General features: G+C 38.5%; 1 protein-coding gene across 1 annotated transcript; it reads right to left on the bottom strand.

Moving 5' to 3' along the window:
* Nucleotides 1-2,929: 2,929 nt before the first annotated feature.
* Nucleotides 2,930-26,926, bottom strand: LOC114707262 (acidic mammalian chitinase). The gene is made up of 11 exons (XM_028889945.2): nucleotides 26,902-26,926; nucleotides 19,315-19,344; nucleotides 18,058-18,259; nucleotides 10,710-10,766; nucleotides 9,851-10,016; nucleotides 5,921-6,045; nucleotides 5,621-5,744; nucleotides 5,154-5,339; nucleotides 4,216-4,335; nucleotides 3,988-4,129; nucleotides 2,930-3,288 (listed from the first exon to the last, which is right to left on the bottom strand). Exons 1-11 carry the CDS (start codon nucleotides 26,924-26,926, stop codon nucleotides 3,032-3,034), a joined length of 1,434 nt encoding a protein of 477 aa, XP_028745778.1. The 3' UTR covers nucleotides 2,930-3,031.
* Between the last annotated feature and the right edge of the window lie 308 nt (nucleotides 26,927-27,234).

Genomic DNA, 27,234 nt, shown 5'->3' with positions numbered 1-27,234 from the left:
TATGATTTATTTTTCATTTTCAGCATAATTTCAGTTTGATTTACTATCTCAATTGTTATATCTCATTAATGGACATCTGTTTTCATAGTTTGCACTGACTTCTTATATTATTTGACTGTCTGGTTTTATTCTCTTGGAACATACAATTTTTTGAATTGTGTGAATATATTTATCATCATTATTTTGAATTCTTTATTCCAAAGATCTTCCATATCATCATCATTTTTAGATTATTATGAAATCAGTAATTTTTGGAGAACACATGATCTTCTGGACTCTGAAGGGCTTTGCTCTCTTCACTGACTCTGTTCTCTGCAAAATACACAGCTTGTCTTCCAGGCTTCAGCTGGCTCCAGTCCACCTTTGATGCTGTTCTTGGTGGTCATCCCATGGTACTAGCTGTAGCTAGCGTTTTCTCCAGACCTGCCTGGCCCATGGTCAGGACTAATCTCTCTCACCTACCAGTCTTGCAGCCCCTCAGACCCAACCAAGTAAACACACAGAGACTTATATTACTTATAAACTGTATGGCCATGGCAGGCTTCTTGCTAACTATTCTTATATCTTAAATCAACTCATTTCTATTAATCTATAAGTTGCCACATGGCTTGTGGCTTACCGGTATCTTTACATGTTGCTTGTCTTGGCGGCAACTGGCAGCGTCTCTCTGCCTCAGCCTTCTAGTTCTCAGAATTCTCCTCTCTTTTTGTCCCGCCTATACTTCCTGCCTGGCTACTGGCCAACCAGCATTTTATTAATACAGAGTGATATCCACAGCAACTAGCAGCTTCAAACTGTTGAGATCTCTGCTGCAACTGGGTTACACTTTCACCAGTACCCTTCTTGGCTCTTTTCATGGTGCCAAGCCTCAACTTCTCTTGGCCTTCAGCTGCTATTCTGGCTGTACCTTCATCAATGGCCTTTCCTGGCCTCCCACAGTGTCAAGCCTCAGCTGCTCCTCATGGCCCCTTCATGTCATGTCGTCAAAACCAGTACTACCTAGGTGACTCTTATACTACAAAATTTGGATGTCAACAAGAGGTACAACATTGGCCACCTCTGGAAGACAGCTTTTGTGTGCTTTTCTGAGGAAACACTTTCTGGAATATTTCACTTCAGTGATTCTGGTCTCCTCTTAATCACTGCTAATTTCTCAGGCAACTAGCATCAATTATCCCAGTAATGCAAAGTTTCATTTTAGTAGTTCTGGTCTCTTGTTAATTGTGGCTGACTTTTCAGCCTCACATGATCAAAACCATAGAATCATAATTCAAAATAACAAATGGTCCTGATACTCTTTAAAAATCTTTCTGAAACTTTATAAGTTAGACATCTAGCATCTACACTGCTCCCAAATTCTTATCTCCCGAGCTCCTACATAATGGTTCACTGAGCTCTCAACACTCAATGGCTTTTCTAGCCCAAAGTTCCAAAGTCCTTCCACAATTATCCCCAAAATGACATAATCAGGTTTGTCATAGGAATACCCCACAATCCCTCTTTGTCTTAGATTCTGCTGTGATGATACACCATAACCAAAGTAAACTGGGGGAAAAAAGATTTATTTGGCTAATACTTCCACATCATAGTCCATCACTGAAGGAAGTCAGACAAAATCTCAAATAAGGCAGGATCCTGGAGGTGAGAGCTGATGCAGAGGCTATGGAGGGGTGCTTACTGGCTTGCTGTTTTTGTGTATACTGTCACAACTGTTGTGAATTCATCTGTGAAGATCTCCTGTAGTATCCAGAAAACACCTTTTCCTCGTATTTATCCACTGTCTGTGACTCTAACAATCTTTTGAGAACCTCTCCTGTGATTATCCTCCTCAGGAGGAGGAGAGGTGTGACATAGATGTCTCATTTAGGACTAAATGTAGATTGATTTCTAAATAGTCTTATTAAATAAAATAAATATAAGGGTGAAAGCCTTAGGGAGATCAGGGAAATAGGGAAAGCCACCAGCCAACCTTACCTCACCGATTCTGCAGCTTCCAAATATGAGTTACTTCCTATTTACACATGCACATATGCCTTGCTGTTCTGCCATCTGATTTGCTCTCTGTCCAGCTACATCACTTCCTCTTCCTACACAGCTCTGTCACTTTCTGTCTGTCTGTACAGACCTCCAGACCTCCATGGTTAACTAGTGCTGAAATTAAGACATGTGCCACCACACCTGGCTCTGTTTCCAGTGTGGCCTTGAACACACAGAGATCTTGCCTGCTAGATGATAGGATTAAGGGCATGTTCTACCACTGCCTGACTTCTTTGTTTACTTATAATGGTTGGCCTTTTTCCTCTGATCTTCAGGCAAACTTTATTTATTAAAGCACAAATAAAATATCATCACAACTAAGCATTCCACAGTTTCTTATTTTCTGCATATTGACTAGTTATGGGTCTTTGCATTAATTGCCACCTACTGCAGAACAAAGCATCTCTGATGAAGTTTTAGAGAGTCACTAAGTCACTTGGAGTCAGTTTGATACTCTTGATAAAGACACCTGTAACCCTCTTCACTAAGCAGGCACCCAAAGAAGAGTCCATGGCACATATCTAGCCACTGCTTCCAATTTCGGGCGTGCTAGAACAGCACCATATCCCCAGCAAGAGTGGGAGAAAATCTTAAATTTCATTCCTCAGCAATGCAAGCAGCATTGCATATCCTCCAGAGTCTCAGCAAACATCAAGTATTTTCCAGAGCCTAAGCCATCATGCAGGTGGACATGGACAGGTAGAAAAACATAAGGTTCTTGGCTCCACCATGTCATCACACTTTCTCTCTCTCTCTCTCTCTCTCTCTCTCTCTCTCTCTCTCTCTCTCTCTCTCTCTCTCTCTCTCTCTCTCTCCAGCCCATTTACAGCTGATATTTCTAAATGGAGAAAAGTTTTCCACCAAATCATGAAAAATCAAGGACTCTCATGTCTTGGCTATCAATTTTATTCCATAACTTTAGATGGAAGCAAGATGTCTTTGACAAGAAGTAAAGGAGAGTGCAGAAAATTAGAGAAGAGGGACACAGTCAGGTTCATGGCCAGTTGCAGCAGCTACAGCTGGTATCAAAGACAAGGCCTGCCTGACAGTGCTGCTGGTATGTGACTCCATTGTGGCAATGCCAGAAGGCATTTTTGTCATCGGCCACAGGGTACAGACCATCAGCTTTGCCAGCACAGAATCCGCTGCCTTCAGAGCTCCCATCCCCACTTCCACTTCCACTTCCACTTCCACTTCCGGTTACTGGAGGAGAAGTCACTTGATCAGTAGGCAGATCAGGGACTGGGCAACCTGAAATGTACAAATAGAGAAAGTAGGTCTGCTGTGGCTGTGAACTTCACCCAGAAGTAAAGAAAACTAGGCACATCATTGCAATGAGGGGATGCAATTAGTTGCAGTCTCACAGCTGAAGAGACTCAAAGACAATTACATATCAGGAATTAATAAAAAGTGTCGATCCAGCCCAGCTTTCTATTTTTCTCTCTTTTGCCATCTAAGGCATTCAAGAAAGACCTAATTTGTACAAAAAGATATATTTAAGATCAGAGTATAAATACCTCTGAGAGAAAAATCTGGAAATGGTTAGGGAGGTTGAGACATTCCCTGAGTGATGGATATATAAGGGCACTGGAATGGCTTCCTGTTAATTCTCCCCAGGAGCCTAATCAAGGCATTGAATAAGACACATACATACAAACAAACACACAGATTTGTATGCTAAAGTTAAGCACAATTTCTGCAGACTCTTATAAACCTTGAAGTCCTAGAAAATCTGATCCCACACACTCCAAAGTTAAGCCTCATTTCCCATATTTCCTTAGAAATTGAGATTTAGGGAAGGTTGGTAGCTGTCTTTCACCTGGACAAATACAATGAAATGGAATGGAAAGAGTGTCCCCCATGTAATGGGGGTGAGCATGTCAAGACTGCCTTTAAATTGATAAAGAGACATTAGTAACACACCCTCTGCATACTCATGCTGTCACTTACTTGCAGTGGGCACACCGAGGGCTTTATTCAGAGTAGAAGTCAGAGGGAATTTGCCCTGGTCACAGAAAGAGCCAGTGAAGTCATCAAGGTCAATGGCCCAGATCATGGCTCCTCCAAAATTGTTCTGCTTAAGCCACTGAGCCTATTTAAAGATAGAAGGTGTAAGGTTAATTTGATGTCCTCAGCCTTGGTGCTGTGATGTTAGCAAATTCAAGGAGCTCACCTTACCTTGACACTGAAGCTCTTGACATTGTCATAGCCAACCCATTCATTGGCCTTATAGGCATAGGGCACTTCCTGAGGGGCATCCCAAACCTCAGTAGCTCCATTTCTCAGGAAGGTGCAAATCTTTAAACGTTAAGAGATTTAAACACTTTAAATAGTCATCCCATGAAAGAGAGAAAACATTGATTTATTTCCTTTCATATCCTCACTTGGGGTTACCTCAATTTTGTAATTCAGTTGTCTTTGTAATAAAGAAAATTGAGTGTTTTCATATTTGTAGTAATGGGAGACAGGACCCAGGACTTATCTATTCTCAGTATATATTCTATCACTGAGCTACATCACATCCCTAGTCTTTCTTATATATATATATGTATATATATATATATATATATATATATATATATATATATATATGGCTTTGAATTTAAAATCATACTGTTTCAGCTTCCTGATTGTTCAAAATAAAGGAATGAACAACAAAACCTGAGGAAATTTTTCATGAAAAATCATTGTACAGCATGATCCTACTTTGTTTCGTTCTGTGGTACTAGAGATAAATCCAGGGCTGTGTCCCTTCTAGGTAAATGGTCTACCACTGAGCTACATTCTCAAATTGAGTTATTTGTCAAATTCTTACATTTTATCCATATTTTAGCACTAGAAATTTGGATTCCATAGTAGAATGAGAAATAAATTTATTTTATTTCTTTCTTGCTAACATAAATGTTCGTAATAGTATGATCTTTTGCTTGAAAGAATATTATTTGGATTAAATATAGAAGTATGTTATCCAAACACTTAAAGCACCAGGAGTGAACTGCTTATTATAGGTAGGTACTAGGCAAAATGAACATTGAGATCCAGTAGATACTAAACTGAAGACTATGTATAACATTGGGTGTGAAATTTACAAAGCACTATATAGCCAACCTACTGACCTCATAGTAGGCCCAGAACCCAGCCTCCCTGGTATAGGGCCCAGCTGGGCCAGCACCAGAAGTAGGAGCACCAATTCCAGTATTGGAGGGGTTGCTCAGGATGTAAGTGTGTCCATATTCTGGGAATCCAACAATGAGCTTCTCAGCCGGGGCTCCATTGTTCTTCCAGTAATTCATGACATAATCCTGTAATGGCAGCAGGTTAGGCACAGGACCCAATGGTGAGTGTTTAATTACATTAGCTCCCTGTTTTAGCAGGCAAATTATATGATGTTCATAACCAATAGATGTATTTCTTGATATTTTCTTTTCAAAAACTTTAGATGAAATTATAGTTAATAAGACATGGCCAGTAACTTAAGAAAATCTTTATCAAAACTGGACAGCTGCTGAACTTATGTAAATTTGAGGTCTCAATTTCCATATGATTTACCTCACTCCCAGTCTGCATTACTGTAGGGTCTTACCACATTAAGGTAGGCATTGCTGCCAGTCTCACTAGGGTAACTGTAGAGGGGACTGTTCTCTCCTGTGTAGCCATCCCAGGAGCCGTGGAGGTCATATGTCATGACATGGATGAAATCTAGGTACCTGACAGGTAGTAAGATTTAAAATCATTTCTGATAACTGTTTCTCACATCTATGCAGACAAAGACACCTTTTCCAAAGCAAGTGCACAAACAAGGTCTCGGAGCACAAGACATCTCTAGAATAAGCACAGTGCTTAAAATGGTTCCACAGAAGTTTAGGGTAAGTGCATCACTTACTGGGAAAGTTCAGGGATCTCATAGCCAGCCTCGATGTTGGAAATGCCAGCAGCTACAGCTGCAGTAACCATCAACCTGGGCTTGTTGTTCTCAGCAGCCTCCTGCTCAAAAGCTTCACGAATTTCCTGTAGAATAAGGCAAGCATGTTTGAAGTTAATTTCAAATAGGTATATAAAATAAATGCATACTTGCACAGTGTCTTTCTTCAACTATTTTGTCTGACTTTAGTCTATCAATATCTCTATAAAGTGAGTAGTATAGATGATATTAATTTTTAAAAATTATAAATATGCAATATGCATGGGAGTTGGAAATTTTCACTGGAGTCCCACAGAAAGTTAATGTCTGGGTCATGACCAGATCCAAGGTTCCAGATGACCAGTCACAGCTCACTTGTATCACATCCTGTTGAAACTATCTCTGTGATGCCCTTTACCTAGCTTTCAGTGAAAGTTGCTTCCATACACCTTACAACACTGACATATCATGCAATGTATTGATAAATTACCAAGTGGGGAAGGTGGTAATGGCTGAGTGACAGGTCCATTTCAGTACCAGATGTTAATTCACTTTTATTCTGTGTGACTCTATTTATTTGGAGTACTGAGCTGAGCTCTGATAATGGTATTATTTGGGTCACCAAAGGGCATTCTAGGGACATCTCTGAACATTGCTGTGTGAATTGTGGTTGAAAAAAACTAAGATGTTTAACTTGAAGAATTATAAAGCAAATTGCCATGTCTGTCTTCAAATGCTAAACTCAGATACTGTTGTGTCTGTAGTTTTATTCTGTCACTTCACTGAGCAGAACTGCAGCCAATGATTACACATTATAATCTATGAAAATCATACTTCAACTAAGAGTAGGGATGCTATTTATGATCTTTGGAGCTATTCAACATAAATGAAAGTGAAGTCTGTGAAGATGTCTCAATGGTTAAAGTACTTCCCATGCAGGCAGAAGAACCTGAGTTTAACAGTTCAATTCCCACAGAACCCACATAAGAAATGCTTAAGCAACCAGGTGATGGTGGTGTATGCCTTTAATACCAGCACTCAGGAAGCAGAGCCAGGAGGATCTCTGAGAGTTCAAGGCCAACCTGGTCTACAGAGCAAGATTCAGGACAAGCACCAAAACTACACAGAGAAAGCCTATCTTGGAAAAACAATGCTTACACAAAACAAAGTGGTGTATTTTTGTTAACCTTGGTGCTGAGGAAACTAAGACAGATAGATCCCCAGGGCTCACTGGACAGATGGCCTGTACTACTCCATGATTTTTAGGTTACTGAGAATCTGACTCAAAAATCAAGGTGGACAGTGTCTGAGAAATGACACTTCACATACATGTGCACCTGAAACATATATACAACCTATACATACACACACATAAAATGTTCATGCTCGTGTGTGTGAGTGCAAGCACATGACCTCAGATACCAGTCCTCACCTTCCACTTTCTTTGAGGCACTATCCCTTTTGCTCTTTGCTACTAGCTGGTCCAAGTGCTTCTGGGGATGCCTCTGTCTCTTCCTCCCATCTCTATAGGAGCCCTGGGATTACAGATGTGCATTACTGCATCTGGCCTTTATGTGGGCTCTGGAAATTTGAACCCAGGTTCTCATGCTTTGGAGAAAATACTTTACCTGATGAGGTATCTCACTAGCCCAATATTGAAGTTATTCTGAAGCCAGCTGATAACCTGATTGTAAATGGACATCTTCCTGTCCCAACCACTTGCTCCCAAATAACAGACACAGAGGCTTAATATTATTCCTCAGCTGATAGATCAGGATTGTCACTAGCTAACTCTTATACTTAAATCAATAAATAATTATTATCTATGTTTAGCCATGTCGCTTGGTACCTTTTCTCAGTACAACATTATCATCTTGCTTCTCTCCGGTGACTCTGACTCTGCTCTTCCTCTTCCGAGAATTCTCTTAGTCTGGCTCTCATGCTCGATTTCTTCCTGCCCAGCTATCAGACTACCAGCTTCTTATTAGCAAATGGGAGTAATACATATTCATAGTGTAGAAAAGGATTGTTCCAAATCACCTGATATATGAATCCATGCAGAAAATAATTTACCTTAGAATAAAGTCTGAAACCCATGTTGTAGTGAGGTCACTGAGAGGTCAGAAAATGGACAGGATATTTTCACAAACTTGGTTCAGAAATTTCAAAAAGAAAAATCTTGCCTCCAGTCAAACTCTTAACTGGAAGTGCCAAACAAAACCACAATACTGTCTCACCCTAGACCTGCAACCAAAATCTCTGCCTACTACAGAACTGTGAACAACCAGGACTACCTTAGCTTTTGTGTCCCTCAATTTTACAGGCTTGATTTGCCTGGAAATGATTATATATATATTATATATACCAGGAAATGACGTGTTTAGCAGGTTCATAGTCTGGACTTCACTCATTCGCATTGTGGAAACTAAACACCCAGAAGCTGCATGCTAAGATATTTATCCTTGTACAACAAATACTTCTCCAAAACAGAGACAATTCCAACATGCAACCCACTTTGCTGTACTGTATGTGAAGCTCTCATCAGTGTTTCCCCTTCCAATGTACTCAATAAACATATTTTCTTACTGTTGTAGTATAAATGTTCAATTTATTCACTGCCAATTCCTTCCCTAATTTGACCAACATCATAGCTATTGCTTTTATCATTTATTTGTCCTTGGCAATCATATACCCTTGCTAATAAGTTCAGTGGTGTTCTTTGCTATGCCCTCCAGGTTTGGCATCCACTCAGTTTCTTTCAGTTATTCCAGTTATGTCACACTCATATTCAAAGCTAACAAAGAGTCCTCTGTTTATACTTCCTGTCTGTACGAGCTGCACAACAATGAAATTAGTCTTCAAAATCAGAAAACTAGGAATTCTTTCTACTTCAAACCCAGTTCCTACTGATACTTGTTCTCTTTGTGTATCTGTGTATATTCTCTCCTTTCACCAGTGTTAGGGCCACTGTTGGGACCTTGTTCACCTCTTGATTTCCTACTGCATCCTGCTTCTGTACACCTAATTCATGATTCATAGTTAATCCAAAAATAACCATTCCAAAATATGCAAGGTTGGTCATATTTATCAGTTCATGAAATCTTTCAACGATCTCCATTGTCCTTAGGTAAGTTCAAAATTCTTTAACTTAATATGAAAGTCTCTGCATGATCTGATTCATGCCACCTATTTGTTCTCATGGCCTTAAAATTTGTTCCTCACTTGCACATACAAATCTGTCTTCTTTGTGTCATCTCCATCCTCACTGAGTTGAATAACAGCAAGTTCTCTCAGTGAGATCCAGCACCACTTTACCTAGAAAGCTCCTTGTGACTTTGCCCAAGAGCAGAATTAGGTAACTGCTCATTTGATTTTGGATTCTGTAGACGATGCATCTATCTAAATGTATCACAGCATTTATCAAAATGTGCTGGAGTTGTTGCTTATGCTTCATTCCTCAGATGTGTGTTCTTGAAAGCCAAGATTCTGCCTTAGCTTTGGTTTTGACTTTTACCAAATAACTGGAACAGAGTGTAGATTACTCAATAACAGTAGACAGTTTTGTACAATGACTCAGTGACAGATACATTGGTATTTATGACACTTACTAGCTGTGTGATGTCCAAACTACTTACATGTTTTCAGTACCTTAGTTACTTTTCTATAAAATGAAGACCATAATGCTTAATGCACCTATGTCATAGAATAAATGTTAAGATGAAATGAATTGTGGTTCTAAAAACAGCATAAAGAGCAATTTCCAATATAAATGCAAGGTATCTAAGAACCTAATTTACTATGCTAAGATTCCATAATTCTAAAGTCATGTTTAGTGTGTACAAGCATCCAGTTGTCTTTGTGAAAACAGGCTTTGAATCTTATAGGGATAGCACCTCTTCCTACTTCCCTCACCTTCACAAGGACAGTGAAGAGATGCTTGTCCTGAGGAGGGCTCCCACGAGAGCCTGGGTATTCCCAGTCCAGGTCCAATCCATCAAAGCCATACTGACGCAGGAATTTGATGACTGAAGTGATGAAGGTCTGGCGGTTCTGAGAAGTGGAGACCATGGCAGTGAAACTGAGGGAAACCAAAGTAAGGCAGAGTAAGGTCTTGGTGTTCTTTCTACACTGGAATAAAAACAGTTTACTCTTCAGTTTCTGCCTCACAGTCCTTGTCCAGGACCTGATTGAGGATTAAAGCATGTTTCAGGGTTTTCCTGGTCTCTCTTTGCAATCACTACTCTTGCCACCCAAGTATCTTAGCATTCACTTTATCTTATTATTCTTTCCCACTTGCAACTCAGATGTTTATTCCAAATGCCCTTGTTGTTGTTTTGAATGCCCTACAAACTTAATTCACAGACAATATTGTGTCTTCAAATATGCCCCCAGTTCATGTGTACTCAAGTAAGTCTTGTTGGTATATGTGGTCTCCTTTTCCTTTCTTAGGAAGACAGACAAAAGATATACACAACCTTTATCAGACCTTGTGCCCTCCATATACTTTATGAAGAGGCTTTTTTCGAAGCAAGCAACTAAAGCTCAGAGGATGGCATCCTAAAACATCTATCCAAATTTAGCCCTGTGAAAGCCACAATAATCCTTAATTTTTCTAACACGTATTAATTATTTTGCATGATAATTTATTGTCAGATATTAATTTAATAGGCATCCTTAATATCCATCTGGAGTTTTGAAGTCTAAAAGTACAAAGATCATGCTGGGCTACAGTGCTTTTTAGTGAGCATTTGGCTTTCTAAAGAGAACTTACGGTGCAGTTCCAAAGTTCCAGCCTCCAATGGCCAAGAGGGTTTTCAATTCGCTGTTCCTTTAGAACAAAAGATAAATAGAAATTTTAAAATCCATGGGTTCTGCCATTTAAAATAGGATTGCTGTTTATAGTATTGGGCCTACTCAAATTATTCAGAGCAGGGTTGATGTCATACTATCTACTGTAGAGCAATTTGAGCTATTGTCTTCCACTGCTGAAACTTTCTTTACAGAAGCACTTTACATTATCAACATAAATGAAGTCAGAGCCACTCAAAGAAATCAAAATTATACAGCCGTTTTGCTTTATTGACTTGTACTAGCAATATTTGTACTACACATAACTTAAAAATATAATTACCTCATTGCCATTTCATCAGATAAAGTGTTGAATGTTGCTAAAGTGCAATTACTTCATTACCTTCTATAATAACTAATATAAATTAATTGGTTTGCCATTACACACATACCTGGGAATTGGGGTTATGAAATGTCTGTTTCCATAAGAATTAAGCACAAGGGTTATGAGAGGACATGAAAATTCTAGCTTTATTTTCATTTCTCCTAAGATTCTGACATTACTTTAGGGCAGTGGTTCTCAGCCTTCCTAATGCTGTGACCCTTTAATACAGTTCCTCATGTTGTGGTGATCCCCAACCATAAAATTATTTTGTTGCTACTTCATATCTGTAATGTTGTTATTATAAATTACAATGAAAATATCTGATATTTCTGATGGTCTCATGGGACCCCTGTGAAAGGGTCATTCAACCCCCTAAGAGATAACAACTCACAGGTTGAAAACTGTTGCTTTAGGGTGAAGAGGGGCATTTTATCATGGGACACATGTAATTTTGATGCAAATAACCAATGGCTGGAGAAGTTGCTCAGTCATTAGGAGAACATGTTGCTATTGTAAAGAAACAAAGTTCAGTTCCCAGCACCCACATCAGGTGACTCACAACCCAACTACCTGTAATTCCAACTCCAGTGGATCCAATGCCATCTTTTTGACTTCTGAATTCACATGCACTTGTCTACTTGGCTAAATATAGACACACACATGCACATAAATAAAAATAAAAATTTTTAAGGAAACAAAGAGAATTCTATCAAAATACAGAAAACCCATCTAATTCTTGACCTCAAACATGTCTAATTTTAAAATCCTCTATTCCTTGTTTTCTCTTGGAATGAGCCAAGATGATGTGAAGTTTCCTGGGTCATTATAAAAAGACAGAAAAAAGGAAAATCATCACACACACACACACACACACACACACACACACACACACACTTTTAAATGTTTTATTAATTTAATTTTATTTCATTTTATTTAAATTAAAATAATTCAGTATTTTAATGTAATAGATATTAATATTGACTGCAGCAGGCAATATGAAAAGTTGTCTACATCTTTGCTATTTGAAGTGAGGCTCCTGGACCAGAAATATCACTCTCATGTGGCAAAGCTTAATAGACAAACAGAAGAATTCATTTGAACCCTTCTCTCTTATATTAAAAAAAAAACTAATTTGAGGTGTATTGATGAGTTAAATATAAGACTTAAAATTATAAAACTAAAAACTACTAGAGAAAAATCAGGGAACATGGGGATAGTTCCATGATAGACTTGCTAAGCAGTGATCTCTTTGTGGGAGGGTGGGTATTATGACTGGAAACGTGAGTAGCAAATGCAAAATGGACAGTAGAATTACATCAAATTAAAGCCACTGCATAGCAAAGGAATAAAGGAAACAGAGAAAGGACACAACATGCACATCACAGGGTTTGCAGTTGGGTGATATTGATGGTTACTTTTCTTTCCTGGTAGCATGCAGAGTACCTCCCAGCATCATGAATGATAGACAGTAGGGGTGAAGGTTCTAGCTGGGCACCAGCTCAATTTCTCCATATTTGATGATATAGGTGAATTCTGTCTTCAGAAACAGGGCCTTACTATGAGGTTGTAGAGAATAACCAACAGCCTTGGCAACAGCCTAGGATTGAGGGGTTTGATAGCGAACTCCTTTGGTCAGTGATTTAATATGATAGAACCCACTCCTGGCACTTTAGGTTTTATTTGGTAGCATAAGATGTCAAATTGGAACACTGTATCAACCATCATTTGGTGACTCCTTTTAAATTCTTCATATATTCTCTGTGTTCCCCAAGACCCAATCCCACAGTCTCATCCCAGAACTGCACCAGAACACCAGCTGCATCCCCCTCCACTGCTCACATCTCCTCTGGACCACACAGACCATCTCTTCCTAACCTCTCTCCCCCAACTCATTGCTGTATCCTAGCTGCCAACTTGAGCAGGCACACCTTCTAAACCACAGGCCGAATCTGCCCAAAAACCAAGTAGGCTTCCTGCAGACGTCTTGTCTCTCTGTTCCCCCCGAACCTACCCTACGGTCTCATCCCTAGCACTGCACCAGAACACTAGATGCAGCCTTCTCTCTCCCCTGCCTACATTTCCTGTGGACCCCACAGACCATCTCCTCCCAACCTCTCTCCTCCCACTCATCACTATATCCCAGCTTCCAACTCCAGTAGGCTTGCCATGATAACCCAAGGGCTGCCCCTCTCAGGGCAACAAGTAGGCTGAAGGCAGACCCACACCTCTCCTACTGTTCCTGAGATCCAATTCCCCAGTCTCATCTCAAGCTCTGAAGCTGCTGTGGTCCCTTTCCTCTCTGACTTGATCCTCAGTAAACCACAAAGACCTTCTCATCCAACTTTCCTTTCCCAACTCATCGCAATTACCAGGTTCCAATGCAACCAGGTACTCTCTGTAAACACACAATCAGAACAAGCCAGAAAAACAGACAACATACATCCATCATACTCTCTGAAAATCCAGAGAGGAAACAGAAACCAAGGAACAAAACATCTATCTACCCAACAAAGATAAATCCAAAAATCAGACTTTAATCATCACAAACCCAAATGTCACACAATTGTAAAAATACCATTATTTAGTAGAGATTTTTTTTTTTTTTTTTTTTTTTTTGGTTTTTCGAGACAGGGTTTCTCTGTGTAGCTTTGCGCCTTTCCTGGATCTCGCTTTGGAGACCAGGCTGGCCTCGAACTCACAGAGATCCGCCTGGCTCTGCCTCCCGAGTGCTGGGATTAAAGGCGTGCGCCACCGCCGCCCAGCTAGAGTAGAGATTTTTAAAGTGTGTTCTTATGATTCTCTGCACTGCCTCAATATCTGTTATTATGTCCCCCTTTTTGTTTATAATTTTACTAATTTGGATGTTCTCTCTCCATCTTTTAGTTAGTTCAGATAAGGGTTTGTCTACCTTGTTGGTTTTCTCAAAGAACCAACTCTTTGTTTTGTTGATTCCTTTTGTATTGTTTTCTTTGTTTCTATTTAACTGATTTTAGCCCTGGGTTTGATTATTTTTTGCATCTACTCCTATTAGGTGTGATTACTTGTGATTGGTTTAATAAAAAACTAAAGGCAGGATTTTCAAGATAGAGAGAATGCTGGGTCTAAGAAGGGCAGAATAACCAGTCAGATGCAGAGGAAGTAGGTCATATAGGAGATGAGGTAACAAGCCATGAGCCACATGGTAGGACATAAATTAATAGAAATGGGTTAGTTTAAGTTCTAAGAGCTAGTTAGAAACAAGCCTAAGCTATCAGCTGAGCTTTCATAATTAATAATTTCTCTGTGTTGTGATTGTGGAGCTGGCTGGTGGGTCAGAAAAGTCCAACTACACAGTTGGAATTGAGAGGATCATTTGAATGGTTGGGTGGAAACCTAGTGCAATGGAAATTTCCTTCAATCTATTAAGGTGATCTTCATAAGAACTCCTAATAATGGGCAATATGATGTCTCAACTAGCCACCTTTTAGCCAGGCAAGGCATCCAGTAGCAGGACTGGGTTACATTCAATTGAATTGTTGGCCAAGGAGATCCCATGGAAATCTCTAAATAACCCATGCTATTGTTAAGACAAAAGACTTCTCTCCAAAACTGACAGTGGGGCCCCATTGCCAAGAACAACATCCACACAACTAATTAAACATAGAAAATTGAGCTGGTGCCTACATGGAGCCTTCACCCCTCTATCCTAGTCTCTTTAGTGTGGGAAGGTACTTTGCAGGCTACTGAAAGACATGCATGGACACCAACCCAACCACAAAACTTTGGACCTACAATCTGTGCTGCCTACAGAATATGCTAGGACAATAGTGGCACAGAATTAGTGGGAGTAGCCAACCAATATCTGATTTGATCTAAGGACTACTCCATGAGAAGGAACTCATATCTGACACTACTTGAGTGACCAAGAACCAGAGACTAGATAGACCAGAGAACTGGGATAAAACAAAACACTACTGATCTAAAAATAAATGAATAAATAATTAATATGGCTCCTAATAGTATTATGCTATAGTCATAGACCTGTGCCTTATCCTGTCATCATCAAAGAGACTTCTGGCAGCACATGGGAACAGATTCAAAGACCCACAGCCAGACATTATACAGAGAATCTAAATGAGAAATCTCCATCAAGTCCTCCCCTCTGAGCTCAGAGAATCCTGCCTAAGGGTAGGCAGAAAGATTCTAAGAACCAGAGGAAATAGAGGAACCAGAAAATGGACCTCTGGATCAACTAAACAAGTACATATGAGCTCACAAAGATTGAAATACCAAGCATGTGGCCTACAGTATTCTGAAACAAGATTTCTACATATATATGATAGATATTAGCTTAGTATTTTTATGGGATTCCTCACTGTGATAACAAATGGGTCTCTGATTATTATGCCTGTGCTTGGGACTCTTTTCCTCCTGTTGATTTGCCATGTCCAACTTCAATATGGTAGGTTTTTTTATCTTATAATATATCTTATTCTTGCCATGTTTAGTTATTATCTCTTAGAAGCCTTTTCTTCTCTAATGAAAAATAGAAAGAGAGTAGATCTTCAGGGGAAGGGAAGTAGAGAGGAATAGAAGGAGTAGAGGAAGGGGAAACTATAATCCAGATATATTGTATGATAAAAGAATCTTTCCTCAATAAAAAAAACCTTTATATATATAAAAGCTCCTATAGTAGTAAGTTTCCATATGAGTTTTCAAAAGGCTTTTAGTGTTAGTTGTCCCTCCCCATATTCCCTCCTTTATTCTGTTCCTCATCCCCTTCCCCAGTAAATCCTTCTATTCTACCTTCCCTTTTATCTCTTTATAAAACTATGTTCTATTTCCTTTCTTGGAAGATTGCATCCTCCTGACTAGTCCCTTACTAACTGCCTAATCTCTGTGACTATTCAGATTGAAATACATATCTAAAGCTTGAAATTTAACATCCACATATAGGAGAAAACACGTGATGATTGTGCTTTGGATCTGAGTTACTTTGCTCATGATGATGATTTCTAATTCCATCCACTTAGCTGCAAATTCCATATTTCTTGACAGATGAATAATGTTATATTGTATAAATTTGTCATGTTTTCATTATCTATTTTTCAGTTGATGAACATCTAGGCTGTTTCCCATTTCTGGCTATTATGAATAGCACAACAATGACCATGGATAAGCAAGTATCTTTGTAGTAAGATACAGAGTCCTTTGAGTATATGCCCATGAATGATTAACTGCAGGTAAATTGATTTTCAGCTTAAAGAATAGGAGAAAATATCTGAAAACCACTTATCTTGTTAGCGATGCTATCCCAAATATCAAGAACTCAGCTCAGTATCAATGAAACAACCTAATCCTAAAAGGAGCAAAACCCTGAGTAGACATTTTCAAAAGGAATGTAAATATTCCAAAGGTATATAAAAATAGATAATCCATTACTTATAAGAGAAATGCAAACTAAAACAGTATTGAGAGTATCTCTTATAAAAACAGAATAGATAACCAGTACTGTAAATTATGTAGAGAATACAAAGAACATTTTAGCACAATTAGGAAATGTAAATGTCTATATACATTATATGCAAGTATGAAGATTCCTGAACAAGTTCAAAGTAGAATCATTGTAATGCATAGCAACCTTTTGAATAAGTTTATGCTCAAATTACATAAAACCAATGACTCAGGTAGATAATAGCACTTCCATATTCATTGTAGCATTATTCTTAGTTATCCAAGGTACATAATCATTGTAAGTATTCATCAAATAATGAACCTTTTAAAAGTATGTGCTATTATATGCAATGAATTATATCATTCAATCTTAAAAAGAATGAAATCTGCCATTTGTAACAATATTTTAAACCTAGAAGACAACATGTTAACTAAAATTAACAATGCATAAAATAACAAATAGCACAGAATCTCACTTATAATCAGAATCTAAATATATTTGAACTCATAAGAGTAGATGGTAGAATTTTATCATTTACCTTCTATTGAAAATATTCTTTTCTCATACAATATCCTGATTATTGTTTTTCCTCTCTCTATTACTTCCAGTTCCTCTCCTTCTCTTCCCCTCTCTGTATCCACTCTCTTTCTGTCTCTTATTAGAAAAGAACAGGCTTCTAAGGGGTAGTTAAACATGACAAAATAAAATATAATAAGATGATGCAAAAACTATCATATTGAAGTTATCATGTTTAAGCAGAAGAATGGAAGATTAAAGAGATGTTGGCCAATAAATACAAACCTTTAGTGAGATAGGAAAAATGAGTTCAAGATCTTATCTCTACAATATAGTATCTACAGTTCTTAGTACTGTATAGTATTTTGAAAATCATTGGAAGTACATTTAAATTGCTTTATGATTAAAATGTGTGTAAGATAATGTATTTGCTAATTTTCACATGAACCATTCACAGTTTGTATTTATTTTAGAACATCAATAAACACATGCGTTTGTATCAACAAGAAATAAAAAGAACCTGTCTGTTCACAAGTTCTTGGTCCTGATAGTGATGTAATGTATGAGTTTCATCATGTGGAGCAGACCATAAATCAAACAGGGAATAATTACAGAAGAGAGAATAGAAATACTGTAAGAAACAGAGACAGTGGACTACAATAAAAGTGTTTTTCCAGACACAACAGAGAAGTTGCACATATGAATTCACTGCAGTTGGAACAGCAGCATGTACAAGATATCCAAAATATCAAACCAGACAAATTCCATCATGAAAAGGGAAGGTGAGCATGAGGTTGCATCCCTAGCTGAAGAATTAGTGCCAAATGAGAACCTCTGAGTGAGTCAGTTTTCCTTAAGGGTGTGACTCCTATAGGTAAACCATATTCCAGTGGATTCCCACACACTCAAGGATATATGGACATCTTCAGAAGCACTGGTGTTTGGCAACTACTGGTCCAAAAGATACCAAATTAGTTATCTACCCCTTTCTTTTACCTGTTTTTCAGGCCATTGAAAGCTTTGTAGAGTTCAATGTCATTCCATTCTATGGTAGTGATCTCATTGTTCCGCATCCCAGCAAAGGCATAGATCAGGTGAGTACACAGGCAAGGGTCAATGTCATCAGGTGTGAAACGCCCCAGGCCTGGCCGATACTGGGCCCAGTTGGTGAAGTAGCATACCAGATTGTAGGTAGACCCTGTGGTGGTTAGAAATAAGTATGATGGTCTGGTGTAGATATCACTGAACTATGATGAAAGTTTGGGCTTTACTTCTATTTCTCCCCCCACCTCATAAGCCTTATCTCCAGGTGGAGATGAGTAGTGTGAGCACACTTATAGATAAGTCAAGAGAAGCTACAGATTCATTTTGAGAGCTTGGAAAAGCTTAGGCTTTTTCTAAGACAAAATGCTCATAGTTCTTGAAGACCAGTGGTCCCGTGACGTTCAATGGATGAGAATTTAAAAGCTTTTAGGTGAGCCAGGCAGTGGTGGCACATGCCTTTAATCCCAGCATTTGGGAGGCAGAGCCAGGTGCTTCTCTGTGAGTTTGGGGGCAACCTGGGCTACACAGTGACTTCCAAGAAAGGCCCAAAGCTACACAGAGAAACCCTGTCTCAAAAAAACAAAAAAAAAAGCTTTTAGGTGGTCAAGCTATAGAGAATAGCAGTAACAGCTGACCTGAAACTCTACTCCCCCACAAAACAAACCCACCTCTCTAATATGCTTTATTTCTTGTTACATTTTTCCACATAGAGTAACATTGAGGTGTTGCTGGATATTTGTACACTGTCTGAACATGTGTCACTGTGATTGGTTTAATAAAAAGTTGAATAGCTAATACCTAGGCAAGAGAGGAAACACAGGACTTCCAGGCAGAGAGAGGAACTCAGAGGGTTAGAATCTAGGTGCGAGAGGCACCAGTGAGATGTGGAACAAGCCAGGCATCCAGAATGGGAGAGAGATAAAAATCACATAATAGAATGTAGATTAATTTTTTTAAAAAAGTCAATTTAAGTTATAGAGCCAGTTGTGAGCAAGCCTAAGTTAAAGTCCAAGCTTTCATAATTAATAATAAGTCTCACTGTCATTATTGGGGAGCTAGTGGTCCCATAAAAAAAGAAAGTCCAACTTCACCAGGGTGTATTTTTACTTAAATGTATTAATCAGACAATTGCTTTATGGAAATTCAGATATTTGAGTTTATGGTAGGTAATTGTTTTGTCAACTGTAAAACATGGAATTAGGGACTTACCCAGATGAGCATTCAGCAGAAGGGCCAGACCTAGTAAGAGAAAATACATATTTACTCTGAACCAGCTGCCTAAATCCTCTCAGATATAACCCTAGAGCCTTATGGTCCATCCTGCTTTTTGTGTGCTGTGACAGCCGAAGTTAAACTTTGCACTTGTGTAAAGGAGTCATCTTTTCAGTAAACATTCTTTGATCCACACTTTACCAGTTGGTCAAAATGGTCATTAACCTTTTCTACATTCTGTGTCATATTTTTTGTAAGTGTGAAGTCTACTAACTATGAAGTAGGGCTGATTGGCTCCAAATTCACTGCACTCAGTGACCACACAATCAGATGTGTCTCCATTCCCAGAGCTGATATGAACTCAGTACTTCAACATATAAGGCATCCTCTAAAGCAGACTCAAGCTACAGGAATATGCTGGAAGCATTGTAGTGGGTAGCTGTTGTATCTATGACCTTGAAGCACTGCCCCTAGAGATGCAACAGGTAACTGTTCCACCAGCCTATGAACTTGAAGTACGTGCCCCTGGAATGTGGCCTTACAGACCCTTAAGACTTGAGATTCACTAGGCATCATTTTCCTTGCTTCATCATGGGACTTGGATGTGGGACTGATACAGGCAGTCAGAACAGCATTCTAGAACTTGTATAAATTCTGTTCTGTTCTGTACAGTGAGATTTACCCTTAATAAACCCTTTGCCCATTAAACAGACGCTACAGATTTCTCATTATAGCTGGTGCCCCGACGTGGTAGGCCATCCACAGCCCTTATCCATGCAGATAAGCTTCCATATGAGATAGCCTCTTACCCCTGCCAGCTCAGATCCTCCCCACAGACTCTGTGAGCAGCCCGGGCAATCTGCTGCATACTAGCAGCAGCTCAGATTCCATCCTTGTAGACCAAATATCCCTGCTTTCAAGCCTTTTGCCACTGCACCAGGTCCCTAACTGGACCCTTCCTCCTGAACCAGGTCTCAGGTACCAGCATAGATGCCATTGTCCCATCACTACTGCCTTGTACTGCAACCACAGCTGCTAGGGAAGGAGAACGGTGCAAGTGAGAGAGTAACCAAGTGAGCACCCTTCGCAGCAGACTTACCCCCTTAGGAAGCACCTCTGGTCTGCTTCACTGCCCCTTAGTACCCTCCTGCAACTGTCCTACTGTCCTACCACTGGCACTGAATCCCTGCCCATGACCACTGCCACCATCCTACATGTAGCACACGTGTGCAACGAGCCCCATAACATCTCCAATCAGACAGGCAGCTCCTGACAGGTGCACATGCTTGAGCACTTCCAGCCCATTGGTGTATTCCCTTATTGGTATATATAATCTGTTGTGGTCCCAGCAACCCTACCTAGTACTCAGGGGTTTGCTTGGGTAAGTCCTTCAACCACAAGAGCCCATTCAGATAGCCTGAGTCAGTTTGAACAGACCTGCTTTGGAGCTATATCTCCAACACCTGCTAGCCAAATACTGTTACTACACCTAAAAACCATCAAAAGATCTGGGACATCTGGAACACAAGGACAATTAGGACCATCTCTAAGGGGTAAAATTTTAATTACTCAATAATTTTACCTCTTAAACTGATTAACAAACAAATTAATAAAAGTTTTCTTTACATATTTTGAATATTTCTCACACCATCGCCAATAATATCACCACTCAGGAATTTAAAAACTTCTTTGTACTATAAGTGAAACTTTACAAGACATATGTGACCTTTCTGGGTATACAATGTTCACCATAATCGCATTTAGCATAGTGATTCATATCATAGCTTTGAAAAATTGGCTTAATAACAATACCAAAAATGAGACATTAATGGGACTGATACAGACTTTGCAAAGTGAAATGAGGACTTAAACAAATGGATTCTTTCTCTGGAATCTGCTAATTTACCACAAGAACTTCACTCAGTCTGATAACAATAACTGGACAACAAATTTAATTGTATTGATAATAAATACAAACACTTAATGGATAAAACAATAAACCTTCAGAGCAATCTTAATGCCATCCAGATTATTTGGAAGATCATCGCTAATTGATAGAATAAAGTCTTTAGAATCATATGTTTTAGATGAACATAAAAAAAATGTATGATTTCATGAAATCTCTACAATCCTTCACAACAGAGGAGGTTCAAACACTACAAAGGGTGGTAGTTAATTGATTTCAAGCCCTAGAGGAGTCTATCAGGAAGGATAATAAGGAAACTAATAAGAAGGTCAAAGCCATACAAATCATAGCATCACCAGATGGCTTTCATAAAATGGCTTATCACTGTCCATGAGAAGCCAGCAGATGATAAACATCCTAAGGAATATGTGTAATATATCTGGCAACCTATTCATATGAGAGATTTAAAACACATTAAGGAGGCTGTGGTTACCTAAGGTCAACAGATGTTAACTACATGGTCCTCTAAAAGTAGAATCACACCAGATGATTGGAATCAGTTTCAGCTGCATTAGAATACAGCCAGCAGTTACAATGGAAAAGCTGGTTGAGAGAAGAGACTAAAGCCATTGAACAGCAAGGTAAGATTAGAGGTTTTGAGATCTCCCAAGATCAAATTCTTGGTGAGGGTGCTTTCACTGATACAAATGTACAATCTACCTTTGGTGAGGATACTTTATCCCTATGCTGTACAGCAGCTTTAAATGATTGGGGGTAGGGGGAATTCCAGAACCAGGGAAACCAACTGAGATTTATATGAAGGTCTTCCAGGGGCCCAAAGAACTGTTTACTGATTTTTTACAAAGACTGGCCAAGGCTATACACAAGGCAGTATCTGGCCGAGAATTAAGACAAATATTAACTCAATCTTTGGCTTTTGATAATGCTAATAAAGAATGCAAAAGAATACTTACACCTTTAAAGCTCAGATTAACATCTTTAGAGGAATGGATTCAGTATAAAAATAGTATTGAGTCTCTTAATTATGGTAATGAGGCTTGGATAGGAGAGGCGATTTCCAAAGGTGGAAGGAGGCATCAAACTGCCAAATATTTTAACTGTGGTACACCAGGTCATATAAGAAAAAATTGTACACAGGGTGTTTCTAGAAGCAATGCTTCCTCTAGAAATAACCCAAACAGGAGACCCCAATATTCTGGATTATGCAGAAGATATGGCAAATGTTAACATTGGACCAATGAATGCACAAATCAAAAAGAGACATATGAGACAACCCTTTACTAGTGGGAAATGCCTCAAGGGGCCACTTGCAGGCCCCCAAATGAAATGTGGTACAAACATTTCCAGCCACTGTGGAGGAAATTCCTCCCTAGGACAATTAAATAACCCAGTGTCTAATATAAATAATAATACTGCACTGGACAATAGAACAGCCTTGATAGATGGATCAAAAATTACAAAAAAACACCATAAAATGAATATTTTGGCAGACTTCCATAAATGAACAAAGACCAAAGCTTAGAGTACAAATTAATAACATTGTTCTGGAAGGCCTGGTAGACACAGGCGTGGATGCAACTATAATTACACCAAAATCATGTCATCTGAATTGGCCTCTTAAAAAGGTAGATGTCCAATTTCTAGGGATTGGAACCTTAACTCAGGTAAAACAAAGTTTGAGATGGGTTGAATGCATAGGGCCAGAAGGACAGAGAGGAAGACTTAAAGCCATATGTGGTTAATGTAGCAGTGAATCTTTGGGGCTGAGATCTGTTACAGGAATGGAATAGCCAGATTAAAATTCCTCCAGTCTCACAAGTGAAATATAGATCAATTCATGTTTCTAGGAATAATATTATATAATTCTATAAAAAAAAATCCAGCCACCAACCATTCAAGCTGTACATAAACAGAGCACAGCTGCTGTTAAGCTTTTCAAAGAACCAATGGTCCTATCTTTAAAATGCCTTACTGATAAACCTGTCTGGTTTGGTCAGTGGCCTATGACATAAGAGAAACTACAAGCTTTAGAACAGATGGTTCAGGAGCAGTTAATTTCTCAACATATTGAAAAATCTACCAGCCTTTTGAATTATTCTGTATTTGTTATTAAAAATAAATTTTGTAAATGAAGAATGCTGATGTATCTCACAGCCATTAATAATTAATAATTCAGCCTATGGGCTCCCTAAAGAATGGGATACCCTTGCCTTCTCTGTTACCCAAAGAATGACCTATTATAGTTATTGACTTAAAAGACTGTTTCTTCACCATACATATATAAAAAAGAATAGAGAAAAATTTGCCTTCACAGTACCTAATTATAATAATTCACAGCCAGTCAAGAGATATCAATGGAATGTCCTCCCATGGGTAATGTTAAATGGCTCTACCCTGTGCCAATATTTTGTGCAAAAAAATATTGGAAATGATCCATGCAAAATTTCTGCAATCTATAATTTACCATTATATGGATGGTATCTTGTTAGCTGATCCAATGTTAGATATCTTACAAATCATGTTTGAATAAGTGAAGAAAGTTCTGCCTTTCTGGGATTACAAATCCCCCCCCAAAAAAAAAATACAAAGAGCAGACTATTAATTACTTAGGATATAAGATCAATCTACAAAAAATTTAGACCCCAAAAGGTACAACTCAGGAAAGACTGACTACAGACTCTTAATGATTTTTAAAAAATGTTAGAAAGCATTTCCAACTTACACACTATCATTGGAATACCTAAAAATGGACTAGTAAATTTAGCCAATACCCTAAAAGGGGACAAGGACTTAAATAATACAAAAGAATTATCAGTTGAAGCTGAGAAGGAATTGGCTCTAGTAGAAAAGAAAATATGAGAGGTACATATGGATCATGTGAATCAAGAATTTAACTGCATTCTGGTCATAATTCCCCTCTAGACACTTCTTCACAGGGATTTTGATGCAGAAGGAAGATATTATATTGGAATGGATATTTCTACCACATAAACCAAGTAAGAAGTTGAAGACTATGTGGAAAAGATCTCTGATTTGATTCTAAAAGGAAAATTAAGACTACGTCAGTTGACAGGAATGGACCCAGCAGAAATTGTAGTACCTTTAACTAATGAGGAAATTTCCTCTTTATGGAAAGATAGTGAATACTGGCAAAGAGCATGCAGTAACTTTTTGGAAGAGATTAACAATTGTCAGACCAAAAACAAGAGAAGAGAATTCATAAAAAGAAGTGAATGGGTCCTTTCTCACATTGTACAGCAAAACCCAATTTCTGGAGTTCCCACATTCTATATTGATGCAAATAAATCAAGAAAGGCAAGATATAAATCATGAGTTTAAATAAAGTTGTTCAAAGCCCTTACAATTCTGTACAAAAGGCAGAACTGAATGCCATTCTTATGGTAATAATGGACTTCAAAGAACCTCTCAGTATAGTTACTAACTCTCAACATGCAGTAAGAGTTATTTTACATCCTGAAACTGCTGAATTTATTCCTGATAATATAGAATTAACTTCACTATTTATACAATAATAGGAAATCATCAGAAATAGGAAAAATCATATATATATATATATATATATATATATATATATATATATATATATTACACATCAGATTTCATACAAGTCTGCCAGGTCCTCTAACACAAGGTAATGATGAGGTTGATCAGTTATTAATAAGTAATGTGCTAGAAACCTCAGAATTTCATAAGAAATATCACGTAAATAGCAAAAGTTTGAAGAAGAACTTTTCCATCACTTGGCAACAAGCCAAGGAAATTGTAAAAAAAAAAAAAAAAAAAAAAGTCCTACTTGCTCCTTCTATAACCAAACTCCATTACTTGCAGGAAGCAATCTTAAAGGTATATAAAGGAATAAAATTTGGAAGATAGATATATTTCATTTTGCAGAATTTAGAAGATTAAAATACGTGCACCATACCATTGACATCTATTCAGGATTTCAATGGGCAACAGCTCTGAAAGGTCTGATTGTATAATTACATACCTATTAGAAGTTATGGCCATCATGAAAAAAACTGTACAAATTAAGACTGACAATTCTCCATCATGTGTCTCAAAATGAGACAGCTTTTTGCTTATTACAATATATGACACATTACAGGTATACCACACAATCCCACAGGCAAGCAGAGATTCTGTTGCCCCCTAAATAGCAGGAAGCAGTTCTAAGAAAATGACGCCTCTATCCCAAAAGTTTCATTTTTCTTGGGGTTATGGATAAATGGTTATAGGGTTGGGGTGAAACAATAAAATTTAGACTCAGTATTCTCCTTAAGAAAAGAAAAAGGGTCAGGTGGCAGTGGCGCATGCCTTTAATCCCAGCACTCGGGAGGCAGATCTCCGTGAGTTCAAGGCCAGCCTGGTCTACAGAACGAGATCCAGGACAAGCACCAAAACTACACAGAGAAACCCTGTCTCAAAAAAAAAAGAAAAGAAAAAATGTGGACTATCTATTGAGAAGGAATATAGATTGCCAATTTTTTAGCCGGGCAGTGGTGGCACAGGCCTTTAATCCCAGCACTCGGGAGGCAGAGGCAGGTGGATCTCTGTGAGTTCGAGGCCAGCCTGGGCTACCAAGTGAGTTCCAGGAAAGGTGCAAAGCTACACAGAGAAACCCTGTCTCGAAAAAACCAAAAAAGAAAAGAAAAGAAAAAGGGAAATGGATAGGTATAGTATATTAAGGTAGATTATTGTATATACTAATAAACTAATTTAGTAAAATATCAGCCTTAGATAATTTGCACTGAGATGTGTTCCAGAAGGTGTATCAATTCTGCTCTGTAAAGATTTTCCCCTTAAAAAATCCTTTGCCCTTTAAACAGACTCTGTGAATTTCTCACTACAAAGCATCTTCAGAGAAATTTTGCTAGAAGAGGTATTATGTAAGCCTCCAAATGCTTCTACTTGGCTTCAACAGAGCACTTTCTCTTAGGTGTTATCTCACTCTATAGCCCAGTCTGGCCTGGAGAACCTCCTGCCTGTGCCACTTGAGTACTGAGACCACAAGCTTGAATCACTGTCAAGAGAACTGGGCCACTGCTTTTATATATATATTTGGATTCAGTGTCACTTTAAAAAGGTTTTAAAGAATAACAAAGTTTCAAAATCACAAATTTAGAGCAGCTACCAAGTTTTAGGTGAGAATTGGCTCTAAACAACTACTTCATCAGCCACTTTGATAAAATGTCTCATAGAGACACATGTCATCATCCCCTAAGCAGTACTATAAGGCATAGATAAGAAATAATCGTGCAGAAGGCAGAGCAAAGACAAATTGCATGGCTCTGTGTGGAATCCTATTGTTTTAACTCTAAAGGAGCTAGTTCCAGGACCCAAAGAAATAAACATAATATCAATTGAAGGCAGATGGTGCAGAAAGATTAGTGGGGAAAAATGAATGACTGGACAGGACAGGAAAGAGTAAGACGAGTATTAAAAAACAGTGAAACTTGCTTTTAGGGCCATGCCAGTGGCATGAGCTTTGACAACCAGAGAAAGACTGATTGTATGAGGGAAGAAAATTTGCAGCAAGAAGAAAGAAAGGAAAAGTATAGAGGTAGAATGCAATGACAGTTTCATGGTTGTGAGATCCTGAGGGGGAAAAAGGACACGAGGCAAGGCTACAGACCCACCTGTAACAAGAATGAGCTTGGCCATGGTGCCTTCAGTACTGCTCCAGCAGGCCTCAAACGACTTTTTATACCATCTGAGAGCCTGCTTATCACAAGGGATTCTAAATAGACAGTGTTTAACCAAGAGGTGTACATGACTAATCATTAAATTTACAGATCTCCTTAGCAGATTTGGCTGCTTATTTCTCTCACTAATGCCATAATCTTTCCTGCCCTGTGAGGACTAATTAACACCATATCTCTTTATAAGGGCCATGTTAGACCATTAGACATGACCTTTAGGCTTAAAAGCTTTTTTGGCTGTTCCCAGTGTGGACAAACACCTGTTCATAT

This window comes from Peromyscus leucopus, chromosome 6 (genome assembly GCF_004664715.2).
Source record: "Peromyscus leucopus breed LL Stock chromosome 6, UCI_PerLeu_2.1, whole genome shotgun sequence".
Lineage (NCBI taxonomy): Eukaryota > Metazoa > Chordata > Mammalia > Rodentia > Cricetidae > Peromyscus > Peromyscus leucopus.
The sequence above is the reverse complement of the archived record's forward strand: the minus strand, read 5'-3'. Positions and strand labels throughout refer to the sequence as shown.

Excerpts from the sequence above, each read along its gene's own strand:
- LOC114707262 (XM_028889945.2), bottom strand. The coding sequence starts at position 26,926 with ATGGCCAAGCTCATTCTTGTTACAG. Across the intron at positions 6,046-9,850 it reads TCTTCACTGTCCTTGTGAAG|GAAATTCGTGAAGCTTTTGA; the intron begins GTGAGGGAAGTA and ends CTTATTCTACAG. Across the intron at positions 5,745-5,920 it reads GAGATCCCTGAACTTTCCCA|GTACCTAGATTTCATCCATG; the intron begins GTAAGTGATGCA and ends ACTACCTGTCAG.